Source organism: Anolis sagrei, chromosome 6 (genome assembly GCF_037176765.1).
Source record: "Anolis sagrei isolate rAnoSag1 chromosome 6, rAnoSag1.mat, whole genome shotgun sequence".
NCBI lineage: Eukaryota > Metazoa > Chordata > Lepidosauria > Squamata > Dactyloidae > Anolis > Anolis sagrei.
In genome coordinates this window covers 87,919,992-87,933,300 of record NC_090026.1, presented here as the reverse complement: position 1 = coordinate 87,933,300, position 13,309 = coordinate 87,919,992, and the positions used below count along the sequence as shown (strand labels likewise).

The following is a 13,309-nucleotide window of genomic DNA, read 5'->3' as shown; positions in this document are numbered from 1 at the left end:
ACGGGCTTTGTGATTTGCTCTATGGGGGTGAAAGAGAGTTCTACAAAAATGTACTATATGATAGCAACATTTTGAGGTTATGAAGATAATGGTGACAGCTGAATTGTCTCCATTCACAGAGAAGTAGATGAAATCTTTCAAATCAGATGTAGTAAAGAGCACACTTAATTGTTGAAACGGAGGACCAAGCATCATATCAAGGCTGCTCATTCAAAACAAGCTAGATGCCCTTGGAGTAGTTTAATGAGACCCCTGAAGTGAGGTCACAATTGATCTTTATCTCAGGTGTGCCTGGCACTAAATTATCATGCCAGATCATAAGAAAGTGTGTATGTGTATGTTTGTGCCTTCAAGTCGCCTATCAACTTATGGTGACTTCATGCATTTCATAGAGTTTTCTTGGGCAAAAAATACTCAAGGGTTGTGGTTTATTTAAAATGATCCTTTTGGATTAGTAAAGACAGAGGATATAAATAAATAGCTGTGTATCTTAAAGAATCCAAATAATAGTGTTTTAATAACCTGAAGTGGCTACCCTTTTGATACCGCAAACAAATTGGTTTGACCGATATGCTGAGCATTTGTGATATAAAGCCCAGGAAATATTTATTTTGCAATCATGGATGACGCAGAAGATTTTAGTCTACATTGAACCAAATTTTACTGCCTTATGCAATTAAATTTATTTAAGGATTCACATTCCACTAAACAAAAAGAAATACCCCAATCTTCCTGAAAATGGCCAGATCCTGTCCAGTCTTGGAAACTAAGCAGGTTCAGCCCTGGCTTGACTTGGATGGCAGACCGCCAAAGAATGCCAAAGGAATGAATTGGAAAAATTACCTCTAAGATTTCTTTTAAGAAAACTCTGTGAAATTCATAAGGTCGCCATAAGTTGGCAGGCAACTAGAAGGTACACACACACACACATTATTAGCTTATAAATAATCACTCTGTCCAGTTGCAGTCACTACACACACACACACACACTAATAAAAGTGAAGGAGTAATTTCTTCTCCCTTTAATATACAGCATCTAAATCTACAGGCTTATTCTATACTTTTTTGTTGTACAGCTGGGATATCTATCATAAAAATAATGAACAGAGTTTCCAAATGTATTAGTTACCAAATGATTATTGCTCCTAATATTATAGAATACAACATAAAGGAGCCTGTGGTCTTGCTAATATGTTTACAGAGGATATGAGAAATACAGCAAATCATTTTTTTCAAAGTCATCTTAAAAATGTTTTATCGTTTTTGAGCTCTTCACAAGAACATCTGTTCTTTAGAATCTGTTCTACTATATACACAAGTATTAAAACATACAACACCACAAACTATAAACCTATCTAGATCCTAGGTAAGCTTTTCTGCAAGTGTCTATGCCTTCTAAATGAACCAAGACAAGTAAAAGAGACTACCTTTCCAATGGTGGCTCTCCATCTGCAGAGTGACATATCCAGAGGTTTGCCTGGCAATAGAATATGTACTTTTGAGAAGATGGAGAAGACCCGTTGATTATTCCAGGCATTTTAGGACTGTTTTTGGTGTTTTTAGATCCTTGCTGTGGTTCATTTCACCCACTCCCATTCCTTCTGGTTCACGGGTGTTTTTCCTCCTTGCTCTTTATCTGTTTTGTTATTTTATTTTTATCTGATATTTTAATTATTTTACTTTGTTATACAGAGATAGTTACTGTGTTGTTTTAAAATGTAAGAAATATTTTCCTGAAAATGATAAAATAAATGACAATAAAACAAGCACTTCTCAGTTTTACAATTAGATGTATCCATCTACTACCTCAAAGGCAACCAGGCCAAAACAAAAAGCATACCTCATAGTGTAACTAAAATTCCAAATCTATTACATTTATTAAGAACAAATGCTATTGGATAAACAATTTAGAAAGTTTAATATAGCAGCATTATAGTGCCATCTCTTGCATTTTTCCCAGAAATAGGCTGCCTCTAATTCAGTGAGAATCATGCCCAAGTATCTATATACTGATTGTAGCTTGGGTGGCTACTATGTGTTCTAGACACACCAGTCATTCTAGATTTATATTACTTTACTTCGTATCAGTAGAAATCCTGTTAGAAAAGGTATCTACAATATATTAGATACATATGATATAGGTGACTTAAAATGAGTTATATACTTCCATAATCTGTCACCATGTTATATACCTGTTTCTGTAGCATAACAATGCTGCCTCGTACTGGTATACTGATATACCAGTTCTGGATGGGCTTGCTATACCAGTATACAATGGTATAGGTTACACAATGTAGAAGCCAAAGCATATCATTCCAAATACTTCTGTCATAATGAAGCTAGTAGAACCAAGGCATCAAGCTGATAAGCATGGGGTTGATGCTTGGATAGCCATTTGTTTAAGCTAAGTATCTATCTTAAACATTGTAACTTATAAGCTTGATTTTAACCATCTGTGGAATTTCTGATATTGTAAAGGGGCTTGTCCTTCCTCACCTGTCATCAGTATTTTATTCTTATTTATCACTTTACAAACTGAAATACTGTAAACTGTCCTGTTAATGAGTTGAGAGCTGTTTATAACACTCTCTATATAGATATTTTAAGAACATCATCTTTCCACGTCTTAGCCATTGATAAATGTTCTCAGTTGCAAGGGAAATATTTTCACATTAGTTTCAGTTTCCATAATTACAGTAACAATATTTGACAAGTGTACTGAGATATGTTTTTCATTTCAAATGTCTACGTGCATCTTTTGAGATAAAATATATAATGACTATTATGCCCTCAAAACTTTTTGAAACCTAACTAATAATATGTGTTGTTCCTATTGTTACCCAAAACTCCCTGGTAAGAAGAAAGGAAGGTAAAAGATATGAGCAATCTGTTTTGCAAGTCATACTTAACCTGTCTGAAAATAAATTATTTATGTGAGAATTCATGATCACAAAATTAAGAGTCACAACTTAGTATCCTGTCCTTTAGCAGACGCATACAAAATTGACAAAGGTGTGAAAATAAGTATCTGTTGAAAGATACAGTAAGAGTTGCTCCATGCCCATAAAATAAAACAGAAGAATAGCGTAGCACCCACCAAAATGATATGGACCAGACCTTGATATTTTAGGCAAAAAGGACTTAATATTATGCTTCAAGATTTAAAAAAACATTGCAAGACTTGAGAACTATTGCTTTATCGTCTGAGATACATATTATGTTTCACAGGGTTACAATTCTTGTAAGTTTAATGCCCCTTTTCATACAATCGTGAATTATTGTCACAGATCGAGAAGATTTCATGAAAATATACCACTGTCAATGCACTTTTAACACAAAGGTCTGCGTAAAGTGATTTTTGAAAGATTCCTCAATAAAAATGCTAGTAGGTTCTACATGAATATGAGCTTTTATTTAAAGAGCCAAGTAATTTAATGCATCTTATAATAGTTACCTCAACCAAAAACATGCAAATAAACAGTAAGGTATATATTTGACATTGTATTTTTTTTTAAATCCAAGGCTGCTCATTACTTAAGAGTAGACTCACTGGAAGAAAAGAAATGACACTGTAACCAGTAAATTCCATGCATGTCAATGAATCTATTCGAAAACTAAAGTTAGATTCAACACATTATGCCTTCAAGTCATTTCCAACTTATGGTGACCCTAATGTGACCTTAGTACAGGGGTTTCTTGGCAAGATTAGAGAAGGTTTGTCCTTGCCTTCCTCTGAGACAGAGGAGAGTGTGACTTGCCCAAGGTTATCCAGTGAGTTTCTATGGTCAAGCAGAGATTCAAAGCCTGGTCTCCTGAGTCATAGTCTAACACTCAAACCACTACATCACATTGACACTTCAGCGTGATGTACTATGTTAATTCTGACATCTTCAAATTCATTCATAATCTCAGATCCAATGTTCAAGAATGCAACTTGATTTGTGCCTCTAGAATGACTCCTATTATTCAACTAAAAATATTATTTTGGCACAATTAAATTTCATTTCAGTATAGCTACTCAATACACTATTGTCTCAATTCTCATACCATCGGAATTCTTGTATTAGTATTCATGAAGAACTTTAAGAGAACCCAAACAGCTTTCACACAGATGTCAGTAAAGATTGTATTCTGTAGTATAATTATATAAGGAGCTGTCATTTTTGATGGAAGGATAGACCTTCCTAGAATATTGACCTTTTTTTTTTTTTTTGGAAATTGGCTGTTCTATTACTTTCTATGTTTTCTCAGTATTAGAACTGATGTTAAATTAAAAAAAACATATTTTGTTTTAAAATATAATGTTTGAACACAAGAGCATCCTTCAACATAGCCTCCAAATCCTGATGCCCATCTTCACCAATCAGCCTTTAGATAGCTTCACACTGTATACTACTTTTGTTATTCTAGTCATCTTTGCTGCAAATAATGACACTGGCACTGATATCGTGCAGAATGGGAAACAGATTTTCCCAAGTTCCAAAATTAAATTTAACTTAAAGCAAGAACTTTTAACTCCTTTAACAATCAAATTTGTAAGTAGCTTTTACAAGCTGCAGTAACTTTGTCATAAGTGAAGCTGTTTAAAATGCACTAGACTTCCTAGTGACAGATTTGCTGAACATTTTTTCCTCACATACACATATGTGCTTTCAGTTATTAATAATATGCTTCTGCCCTTATCTTCGACAGCTCGAATAGACACTATGTGCAACTTGGTAAGCATATTACTCTTCAGAAATTGCACTTTGTGAAGTTCACCACATAAAATTAGATACTAGTTGTTTAAAACTGGCTCAGTGTGCCGCTGAAAGCAACACAGAATCTTCCTATAAGTTGTTCCTGGTGCAAATGATAGTTTTTCTCCCCTTGTATGCTGACAAAGGAGACTCAGTTGCCATGGTTAACACTGCCAGGTAAATATTACAAAGGAGACAGACCCATCATTTAGTGGAGACAGGGATATAAATTCATGCACTCCTTTATAAACTAGTATTTACTCTGAGAAAGTAAGTAATATTTTTCCTTTGATTGCTGTTCTGTCAGCTTAATGCAGTATAAATAAAAAGTAGGTACATGATGCCTTTAAGTCAAAAGTGTTAATTCCAGAGAGGGAACAGAAGCCTCATGCCAATTATTGGCACAAATAAATGTATAGATGACGGAAGCTGAACTCTTGCATTTTAGGCATGTATCATTAATGAGGTTGACACGACAAACACACCTCTTGCCAAAAAAAAAAAATCAAACTTGGATCAAAATCATTAATTTTATCTGTCATAATACAGCAAAGTAAAAGATTGCTGTTGGTCTTCACAGACTACTTAGTTTAGACTGAATATATAATACAGTCATCACTGCTACATAGTAAGATTATTCTTCTATAGTATAATAGAAATCTACTCCAATAAACATTTGAAGTTGGCGAGGAAGAAGGAATCTCCCAGGTGTATGGTTGCCAAGGTGGTTAAAGATGTCATATGAGTGACGAAAACAAAAGTAGTTTTCAAACCCTGTGCATAGTAGGATCTTAAATTTTGGTCTGGCAGAAATATTTTGCCAGTTACAAATGATACACAATTATGGAGTAATCAAGGAACTTTAATGGGGCTTATAAAATTAGCATTGTATGCATATTATTAGCACAAAATAATACATTTTTGTGTTCAATTCTAGTGCTGAAATAGTATAAGAGTAAATAGTAAAGTATTTCTAATATTAGTATTAAGATCTAAAGTGTAATACAGTCTAAGGTGTAATATTTTGAATATTGCCTAATCATTCTAGAAATGCTGGCTTCAGTAACACTTTCTAATTAGGGTAAATTTAATATATATTTATTATGGTAATATTAACAATATCAAGAAAGCAGTCCAGGTTCTTTCTCTAGCAGGTTGTTAAATAAAAGATTGAGTCCAGGATCCTTCTCTAGCTGGTTGTTAAATAAAAGAATGAACCCATAATCTTGTATTCGGTTTTTGTTTCAAGTGTGCCAAAATGGTGTGTTTCCAAGAAATTGGAACAGTTAATATGGTAAGCTTCCCCGCTTTTAAAGAAAACATGCTTTGAAGCACTCAAAAACTGAAATTATGCATATTTAATGATTTTTCTGTTTAGTTATATAAATGCTTTAGATTTCTTACATACTACATACAGACGTTCTTTGGTTCAGACAGTCATGTCTGCCATTGGGGTGTTTAAATTATTTTGCAAGTAGTACATCATGTTTTGCCTAGCAATATTGATCTCCCCTATTAATACCAAACAGGTGGTTGTCAGCAGACCTATATGGGCCTATAACACAAAATATAACCGGAATGCCAAAATCATTTTGTTAGTCTAAGACAGCAATTCAAAATTTGAATAATTAGTGTATTGTCTCCATTAGACCGGTATATCTTTCCGTATATACCTGTCTAATTTATGCACACAAATATGATCCTGGACCACCCTGTGTCCCTCTCGGGAGAGAGGGCGGTCTAGAAATAAAGATTATTATTGTTATTATTTTCTTTTCTAAACTACAACAAATATATAGATACAAAATGAACTCCCTATGGAATTACTATGCAATTTAAAAGATCAATAGTCTAGCATGGGAACATGTAGAGTTCCCTTTTAGGCCCCATGAAATGAACATACTTCAGCTCTGATAAATGTATTTTAATACAAATTACTACTTATCAAGCATTTTAACTGAAATGAATGTGGTTATTATAAAAATAACCACATGGTTATGAAAGTATTTTCTACTTTTTTATTAGGATATATCCTTTGGAATCTCTTCTGGATCCTTTTCATTCATTGGCCATGTGATTTTAGAAGTCACAACTATGGAGATTTTACATATCATAAGAAACTTTACATACCTAGATATACAAATAGAAATTTATGCTGCACACTTACTTTTTGAATCTCATATTGTTTATACTGTCTATGTGTTATTGCTTCTAATTGATAAGCGATGTATCTGAAACACAAGTGAATGTTGGAACAGATTAGGAAGACAAGTTTTATAATGCGCCTAAGCTTATTAAGCTACGTTCACGCCTCTGTACAGTATGAATATTGTTTTCTGTTTGAAACAATGGCACAAATTAAGATCCCCATATTTGGTGATCGGTGTAAACACTGTTGACAAGACAGTGAAATACTCATTCAATTCCTTTTTGCCAGCTTAAGTTAGAATTTTCACATATTCTAACCTTTCTTAGCAATGTGAGGAAAAACAGAGTAAATATATTAAATTTGTTTCACAACAGATGCTTAGGTTGTTAATATTTAAGATGTCTCTTAATGCTATGCCTGTCTGCACATTTGTCAAAGAAAAAAGTGTAAGCTGGAGTGCTAATGTTTGCCAGCAGAGTGGAGCAGACTGTAAGTAAGAATGCACAAAACCAAAATAATAGTTGGGGGAGAAAAAATAAGTGGCAGTTTCTCAGTCATATCTTTTAGTAACACAGAATAACGATCTGTCAGATTAGAACATCATCCAATTTAACTACAGAATGCTTCACTGGGAAGTTATGCTGCTTGCCCAAGAAATTCACATTTAACCTTATTTTGGGGAGGGGACTCTCAAGTTTAAACGGATCTCTCAAATAAAATGCAAATCAGATGGTACTGATGCCAAGAATCACAGCCGGAATTCCCTTCCAACAAAGCAAAGCAATTCTCTGCCACTAAAAGAGAAACTTTTGCTCCAGCACAAGTTAGCTGTCATCGCCAAACCTGTTGAGACACACCTCTGAAAAAGGCTGGTTGAAACTAAAGTATTCTGACACAACTTCAGAAGGTACCCTCTGAAACTATTCTGGATCTATGTGGCTTTCTAAAGCTGTCAAAAGCTTTCCAAAATCAGGATTTTTTGTTAAGGGGAGGAGAAAGGGGAAGATGAGTGATCCAGTGCCTCCTTCTGGAGGGGACACTTAGGAAAAGTTCAGGTGAATAGCCAAAGGAAACTGCATTTCCTTATGGGGTGCCGTTTCAGGGACCACCCAGTGCTTAAAAGGAAGGAGGCGGGATGGAGGCTGCCCAGGGAAAGGCGGGATGCGAGGGAAAGAGAGAGGCACCTGCGAAGGTGTGAGCGAGAAGCCGCCTCCTTAAGGTCATCCGAGGGACAATTGGACACATCCCGCCCATCAAATGCCCTCAATTTTGGGAAACACGAACTCTTCCCGCCAAAAAGCGCCTCTAAATTGACCTCTCCCTTGTCTGGCGAGAGAGTGTTCACCTCGCCTTTTCAAACTCGCTCACTTTCCTGTCAGTCTTGTCAGAGTCCCCGGCCTTCCTCTCCTCTTCCTCCCGCCGCCAGCATCTCCCCTGAGTCTCCTTCCTTCCTTCCTTCCTTCCTTCCTTCCTTCCTTCCTTCCTTCCTTCCTTCCTTCCTTCCTTCCTTCCTCAGCCTCGCCTCAAAGGCCCCTGAACCTAAAACTTCCTGGCTGCGCTCCGGGAAGGCGAGACGGAGTTGAGCCCAAACTTTTCTCCCGGCGCCACGGACCTCGCTTGCCTCAACTTCCCCGCCGGCAGGTGCCTCTCGGAGGTGCCTCCGAGCCATTTCACCAAAAACCAATGTCTGTCAGAAACAAAAAAGCCACGAACTTACAAAAAACCCCAAAACCCTACGAAGACCTCGGCCCTGAAGACCTTCGCTGGTAGCTAGGGAATAGGTACATGGGGAAGTAAAGCTGCTGCCTGAATAAAGCCACATAGCTGGAATTGGTTTCACCGCGTAATAGTCGCTCCCACCCCTTTTCAGCCAAAAAAGGGGTACAAAGTGGGATGAGTGAGAAACCCCTCTGAGCCCCTCTAAAGATGAGTGAGAAGCCCCTCTAAGCCCCCCTAAAGATGAGTGAGAAACCCCTCTAGAACATGTCCATACAGCCCGAAAAAAACTAAAACAACCCTCTAAGGATTGCTGTAAGTTTTCCGGGCTATGTAGCCACGCTCCAGAAGCATTCTCTCCTGACGTTTCACCTGCATCTATGGCAAACAACCTCAGAGGTTGTGAGGTCACTCTAAGGCTTTCCCTCAGCTGAGTGTGAACTCTTCACTTTCAGAAGTAGATAGATACAAGCTCTCTCAACCCCTCAGCCCTTCCTACCCGAACTCAAGTTTGAACTCTTCACACCCAGAATTGGATACAAAACGACAACAACAACAAAAGAGCGGGAGGGGGAAAAGAAGAGGGTGTTGGAAGTGGAGGGAAAGAAGGAAAGGAAGGCAGGCAGTCAGGCAGGCGAGAAAGGACGGAGTCAGTCACTCACTCATGAGAGCGCGGCGAGGCTGGGCGACACCTTCCGCTTCCCCGGCGCCGGCGAAGTTAATTGCACTGAACTTCAAGTTGTCTTTTCAGCCATCAGGAGTGGGCGTTTAAAGGAAGGAGCGCGGAGGAAGAGGAGGAGGAGGTGGAGGAGGAGGAGGAGGAAGAGAAGAGGAAAGGAGGAGGGGGCACAGAGAGAGAGAGAGAGAGAGACAGAGAGAGAGCCTGCCACCCTCTCTCCCTCCCTCCTCTGCTCCTGAACTGCCTGGCAGGCGGCGACTGAAGAGGAGGAGGAAGGAGACGACGAGAAGGCGGCGCCCCACCGACCGACCGACCCACCGCCTGCCTCTTCCACCTTCTCTCTTTCTCTCGGCTGGCACTGAAGCCCACCAAGTGCCCGACGCGGGGCTCCTCCTTCGGCTTCCTTCCTCGATCAGGAACTCTGTTTCGCTTTCTTCTTTCTTTCTCTCTCTTTCTTTTTGTCTCTTTGCCTTCTGGCTCTTTTCTTCCCGCGGAGAAGACTGAGACGGAGTGAGGGGCGAAGAAAGGTTGGCAGGAGGAGGAGGAGGAGAGGGTTGGCTTGGCTTCCCTTCTTGCTGCTGCTGCTGTTGTTATAATTATTGTTTTTGTGCTTGTCTCCTCTGCTCTCCTCGTCCGCCGGCGTCTGCCGTTCCTTCTGCCACCCTCCCCTAGGTTTTGTTGTTGTTGTTGTTGTTGTTGTTTGTGTGGGGCTGGCTGGTGAGCGCGCCTGCTTGCCTTCCTGCCTGTTTCTCTCTCTCTTTTTCTCTCTCTCTCTTTCTGCCTTCCTCCCTCGCCGCCCCGGGGAAGGAGGAAGTCAGGTGAGACGCACTCACAGGCTGCACACACTTCCCTCCCAGTCCCCGTGCGGCGGGAAGGAGCTCATCACTGTTGGGCTTGTGTTGTTGTTGTTTTTCAACGCTATTCTCATCCCTGCCCCCTCCTCTTTCTCTTTCCCCCACCTCTCTTTTCCTCAACGCTGCTCCCCTTCTTTCCTCCCGGAGAGCAGCGCCCCTCACAGGCTCACCACCAAGGCTGCTGAGTCTCCCCTTTTTATCTCCTCCTCCTTCTCTTCCCCCCACTTTCTATCTATCTCTCTATTTATCTCTCACCCCCACCTTCTCTATTCCCCCCTCCACTCTAATATTTATACACCACATGCTTGGCTGTCAGCTGCTGCTCACTTCAAATCTAAGAAATAATGTACTGTCGAAGGCTTTCGTGGCCGGGATCACTGGGTTGCTGTCTTCTATGGCTATCTTCCAGAAGCATTCTCTCCTGACGTTTCGCCTGCATCTATGGCAGGCATCCCCAGAGGTTGAGAGATCTGTTGGAAACCAGGCAAGTGGGGTTTATGTAATGTCCAGGGTGGGAGAAAGAACTCTGCTTGAGGCAGGTGTGAATGTTGCAATTGACCACCAGCAGTGGAACTCTGTGTGGTGGAGGCTTTTAAACAGAGGGTGGATGGCCATCTGTCGGGGGTTCTTTGAATGCGATTTTCCTGCTTCTTGGCAGGGGGTTGGACTGGATGGCCCACGAGGTCTCTTCCAACTTTATGATTAGCATTTACTGGTCTTGCAGCTTCAAGGTCTGGCTGCTCCTTGCTTGGGGGAATGCTTTGTTGGGGGTGTGTGTGATTAGATGGCCCTGGTTGTTTCTTGTCTGGAATTCCCCTGTATTAAAAATAAACTCAAAAATCAAAACAGTTAATAAAGAACAATACTCAAAGTAGGAAATTACAGACAAGAAACAATCAGGGCCAGCTAACACTTTCCAACAAAGGATGCCCAGGCAGCAATCAGACAGGCTTTGAAGTTACAAGGCCATTCAGTGCTAATCAAGGGTGGACAATTGCAACATTCACACCTTCCTGAAACAGACAAGAGTTCTTTCTCCCACCCTGGACATTCCACAGATATATAAACCCCATTTTCCTAGTTTCCAACAGACCTCACAACCTCTGGGGATATGTATTTATCATATCAGACGCGAACTGGGGGTACAGTTGTACTGTATACAGTATTGGGTTTTTTTTTAAAGTTTTTAAAAACTTGGCCTTATACTAAATAATATCCTTTGACCAGTAGCTGGCCACTTGGGAGTGCCTCTGGTGTTACTTTAAGGAGGTCCTCCACAGTGGATGTGGCAGGGCTCAGGTTGCATTGTAGTAACTGGAAGCGACTTTTGAGGATGCCTGGCCTGCCATAGATGCAGGCGAAACGTCAGGAGAGAATGCTTCTGGAACATGGAAAAACTCACAACTAAGAAATAATGTTTGAGGGGTGGGAGGTAGAGGAAGAATATGACCGAGCAGGGCAGTTTTCCAAAATCTAACAAAGGTGATCAATATTTTAAGGCTCGGGAGAAGATCGGGAAGGAAGGAACGGGTTATGATCTTCCTCTCTTTCTGAAATTGTGATACATATAAAAATACCGAGAGGAAGATCATAAATATATATATGGAGGGAGGGGCCACTCTTTCGACTGCTGGATCGTGGCTTCAGAGACACAGAGAAAGAGACACACGGCGAGGAAGTGGAAAAAGGAAAGGGAAACTTCTGTGTCAGAATGCGAGCATATTGGCTCTTCTGCTCTGAAACCTGGACCGGCAACCGAGAAAGCTGGCTTCCTAGAAATCCATTGAAAGAGGGAGGGAGGAGTGCTGCCTTTAAACCTGGGATTTGGAGAGCTTTGTATCCCTGCTTGGCGTTCCCCACTAGAGTTACTTAGAAGGTATTCGGCTCTGTTGGTTCTCTGCCTTCGGGTTCATTTCCCGTTTTGGTACCTTTTAAAACCTCCCTGCAGCCTCTCAGACAGACTTTGAGACCTTTCCTGTCTTCACAGGAGCAGAGTATAGAGAAACCTGGGCAAAGTTCTTGGAAACACAATCCTTACAAACCTTTCCCAGCCCCCCAAACCTCAGGAAGCTACCTGATTGATCTGAAAGCAGGGAATTCAGTGTCAAATCCACCCTGCTCCTTTTAATTTCTGGATTATGCATGCTTCTTTCACAACAGATTTAACTATAGGCATATTTTGGCATGCAAACAATGCCCGGGCAATGATTATAAGGGCACACCTTTCTTTAATAACTGGTAATAATATACCATTTCTGAAATAATAATAATTATTAATAATACTAATTATTATTCATCAGAATGAAACCTAAGTAAAGGTTGTATTATATGTTGTTGTATGCTGACAAAAATGCCAACTTGGCAGTTCTTAGTTCAGAAAGACAAAACTTTTGGCTACATTTTAGTAACTGAAAAAATAATAATTTTAACACATTACAACTTCAGTCCACTGCTGGTTCAATCTCAGATTCCTGTCCTTTCAAAATATTCTTAATTTTTTTGCAAATCCATCAGACAGGTAGAGAATCTGTAGTCTTCCATAGACTGGACATCGTCCAACTTCCAGTCAGTATGATCAAAAGAGTGTATATCTAAGAATCAGAGTACTTTGGTACTAAGTGTATAACTTAAATAGCTTTGTAGTACTGAAGGAGTGATTCCTGATATGCATGTTGGTACTTTGAAACAACACAGTTAACTGCTCTTAAAAATCACGAGGGAGTGGTCAAAGCATTACCTGTCCCAATAATAATAATAATAATAATAATAATAAACTTTATTTGTACCCCACCACCATCTCCCCAATGGGGACTCGGGGCGGCTTACATGAGGCCAAGTCCAACAACGCAACACAATAAATAGAATACAAACATAAACAAGAACATAAACAATTACATAAAACATAAACTATAAAATACTATAACCAATATAAAATTGCAATAAAATCATTCATAACACAAAACAGTGAGTGGGCCGCATGTATAGAGTGAAATACTAAAGGTAAAAATGGGGTGAGATACCTTTACTATTTGCGAGGGGGGAACTCTTCCGAAATGGGGTCGAAAAAGGTACCTTCGTACAGGGGGGAGGTATGCACTAAGAACAAGTGTTACTGGCAATATGATACAATAACTATCTAGAAGTCATTGCAAAGCCAACACAAATGGCTGTG

At 39.6% G+C, this 13,309-nt stretch overlaps 1 protein-coding gene across 4 annotated transcripts in view; it reads right to left on the bottom strand.

Annotated features, from left to right (window-relative positions):
• Positions 1–10,195, bottom strand: part of SATB1 (SATB homeobox 1) — a 126,323-nt gene extending 116,128 nt beyond the window's left edge. Inside the window, exons 1-2 of one of the 4 annotated variants that reach the window (XM_060781958.2) lie at positions 9,267–10,194; positions 6,907–6,970 (exon numbers count right to left, since the gene is read on the bottom strand). Coding sequence is in view for 1 of the 4 variants with exons in the window: in XM_060781969.2 (XP_060637952.2) it covers positions 9,267–9,270 (4 nt within the window). In the remaining 3 variants the exon portion in view is untranslated. Of the gene's footprint in view, positions 1–1,427; positions 1,450–6,906; positions 6,971–9,266 lie in introns of those variants that run through there. The other 3 variants (XM_060781969.2, XM_060781957.2, XM_060781959.2) reach the window with 3 other exon arrangements.
• Positions 10,196–13,309: the final 3,114 nt, after the last annotated feature.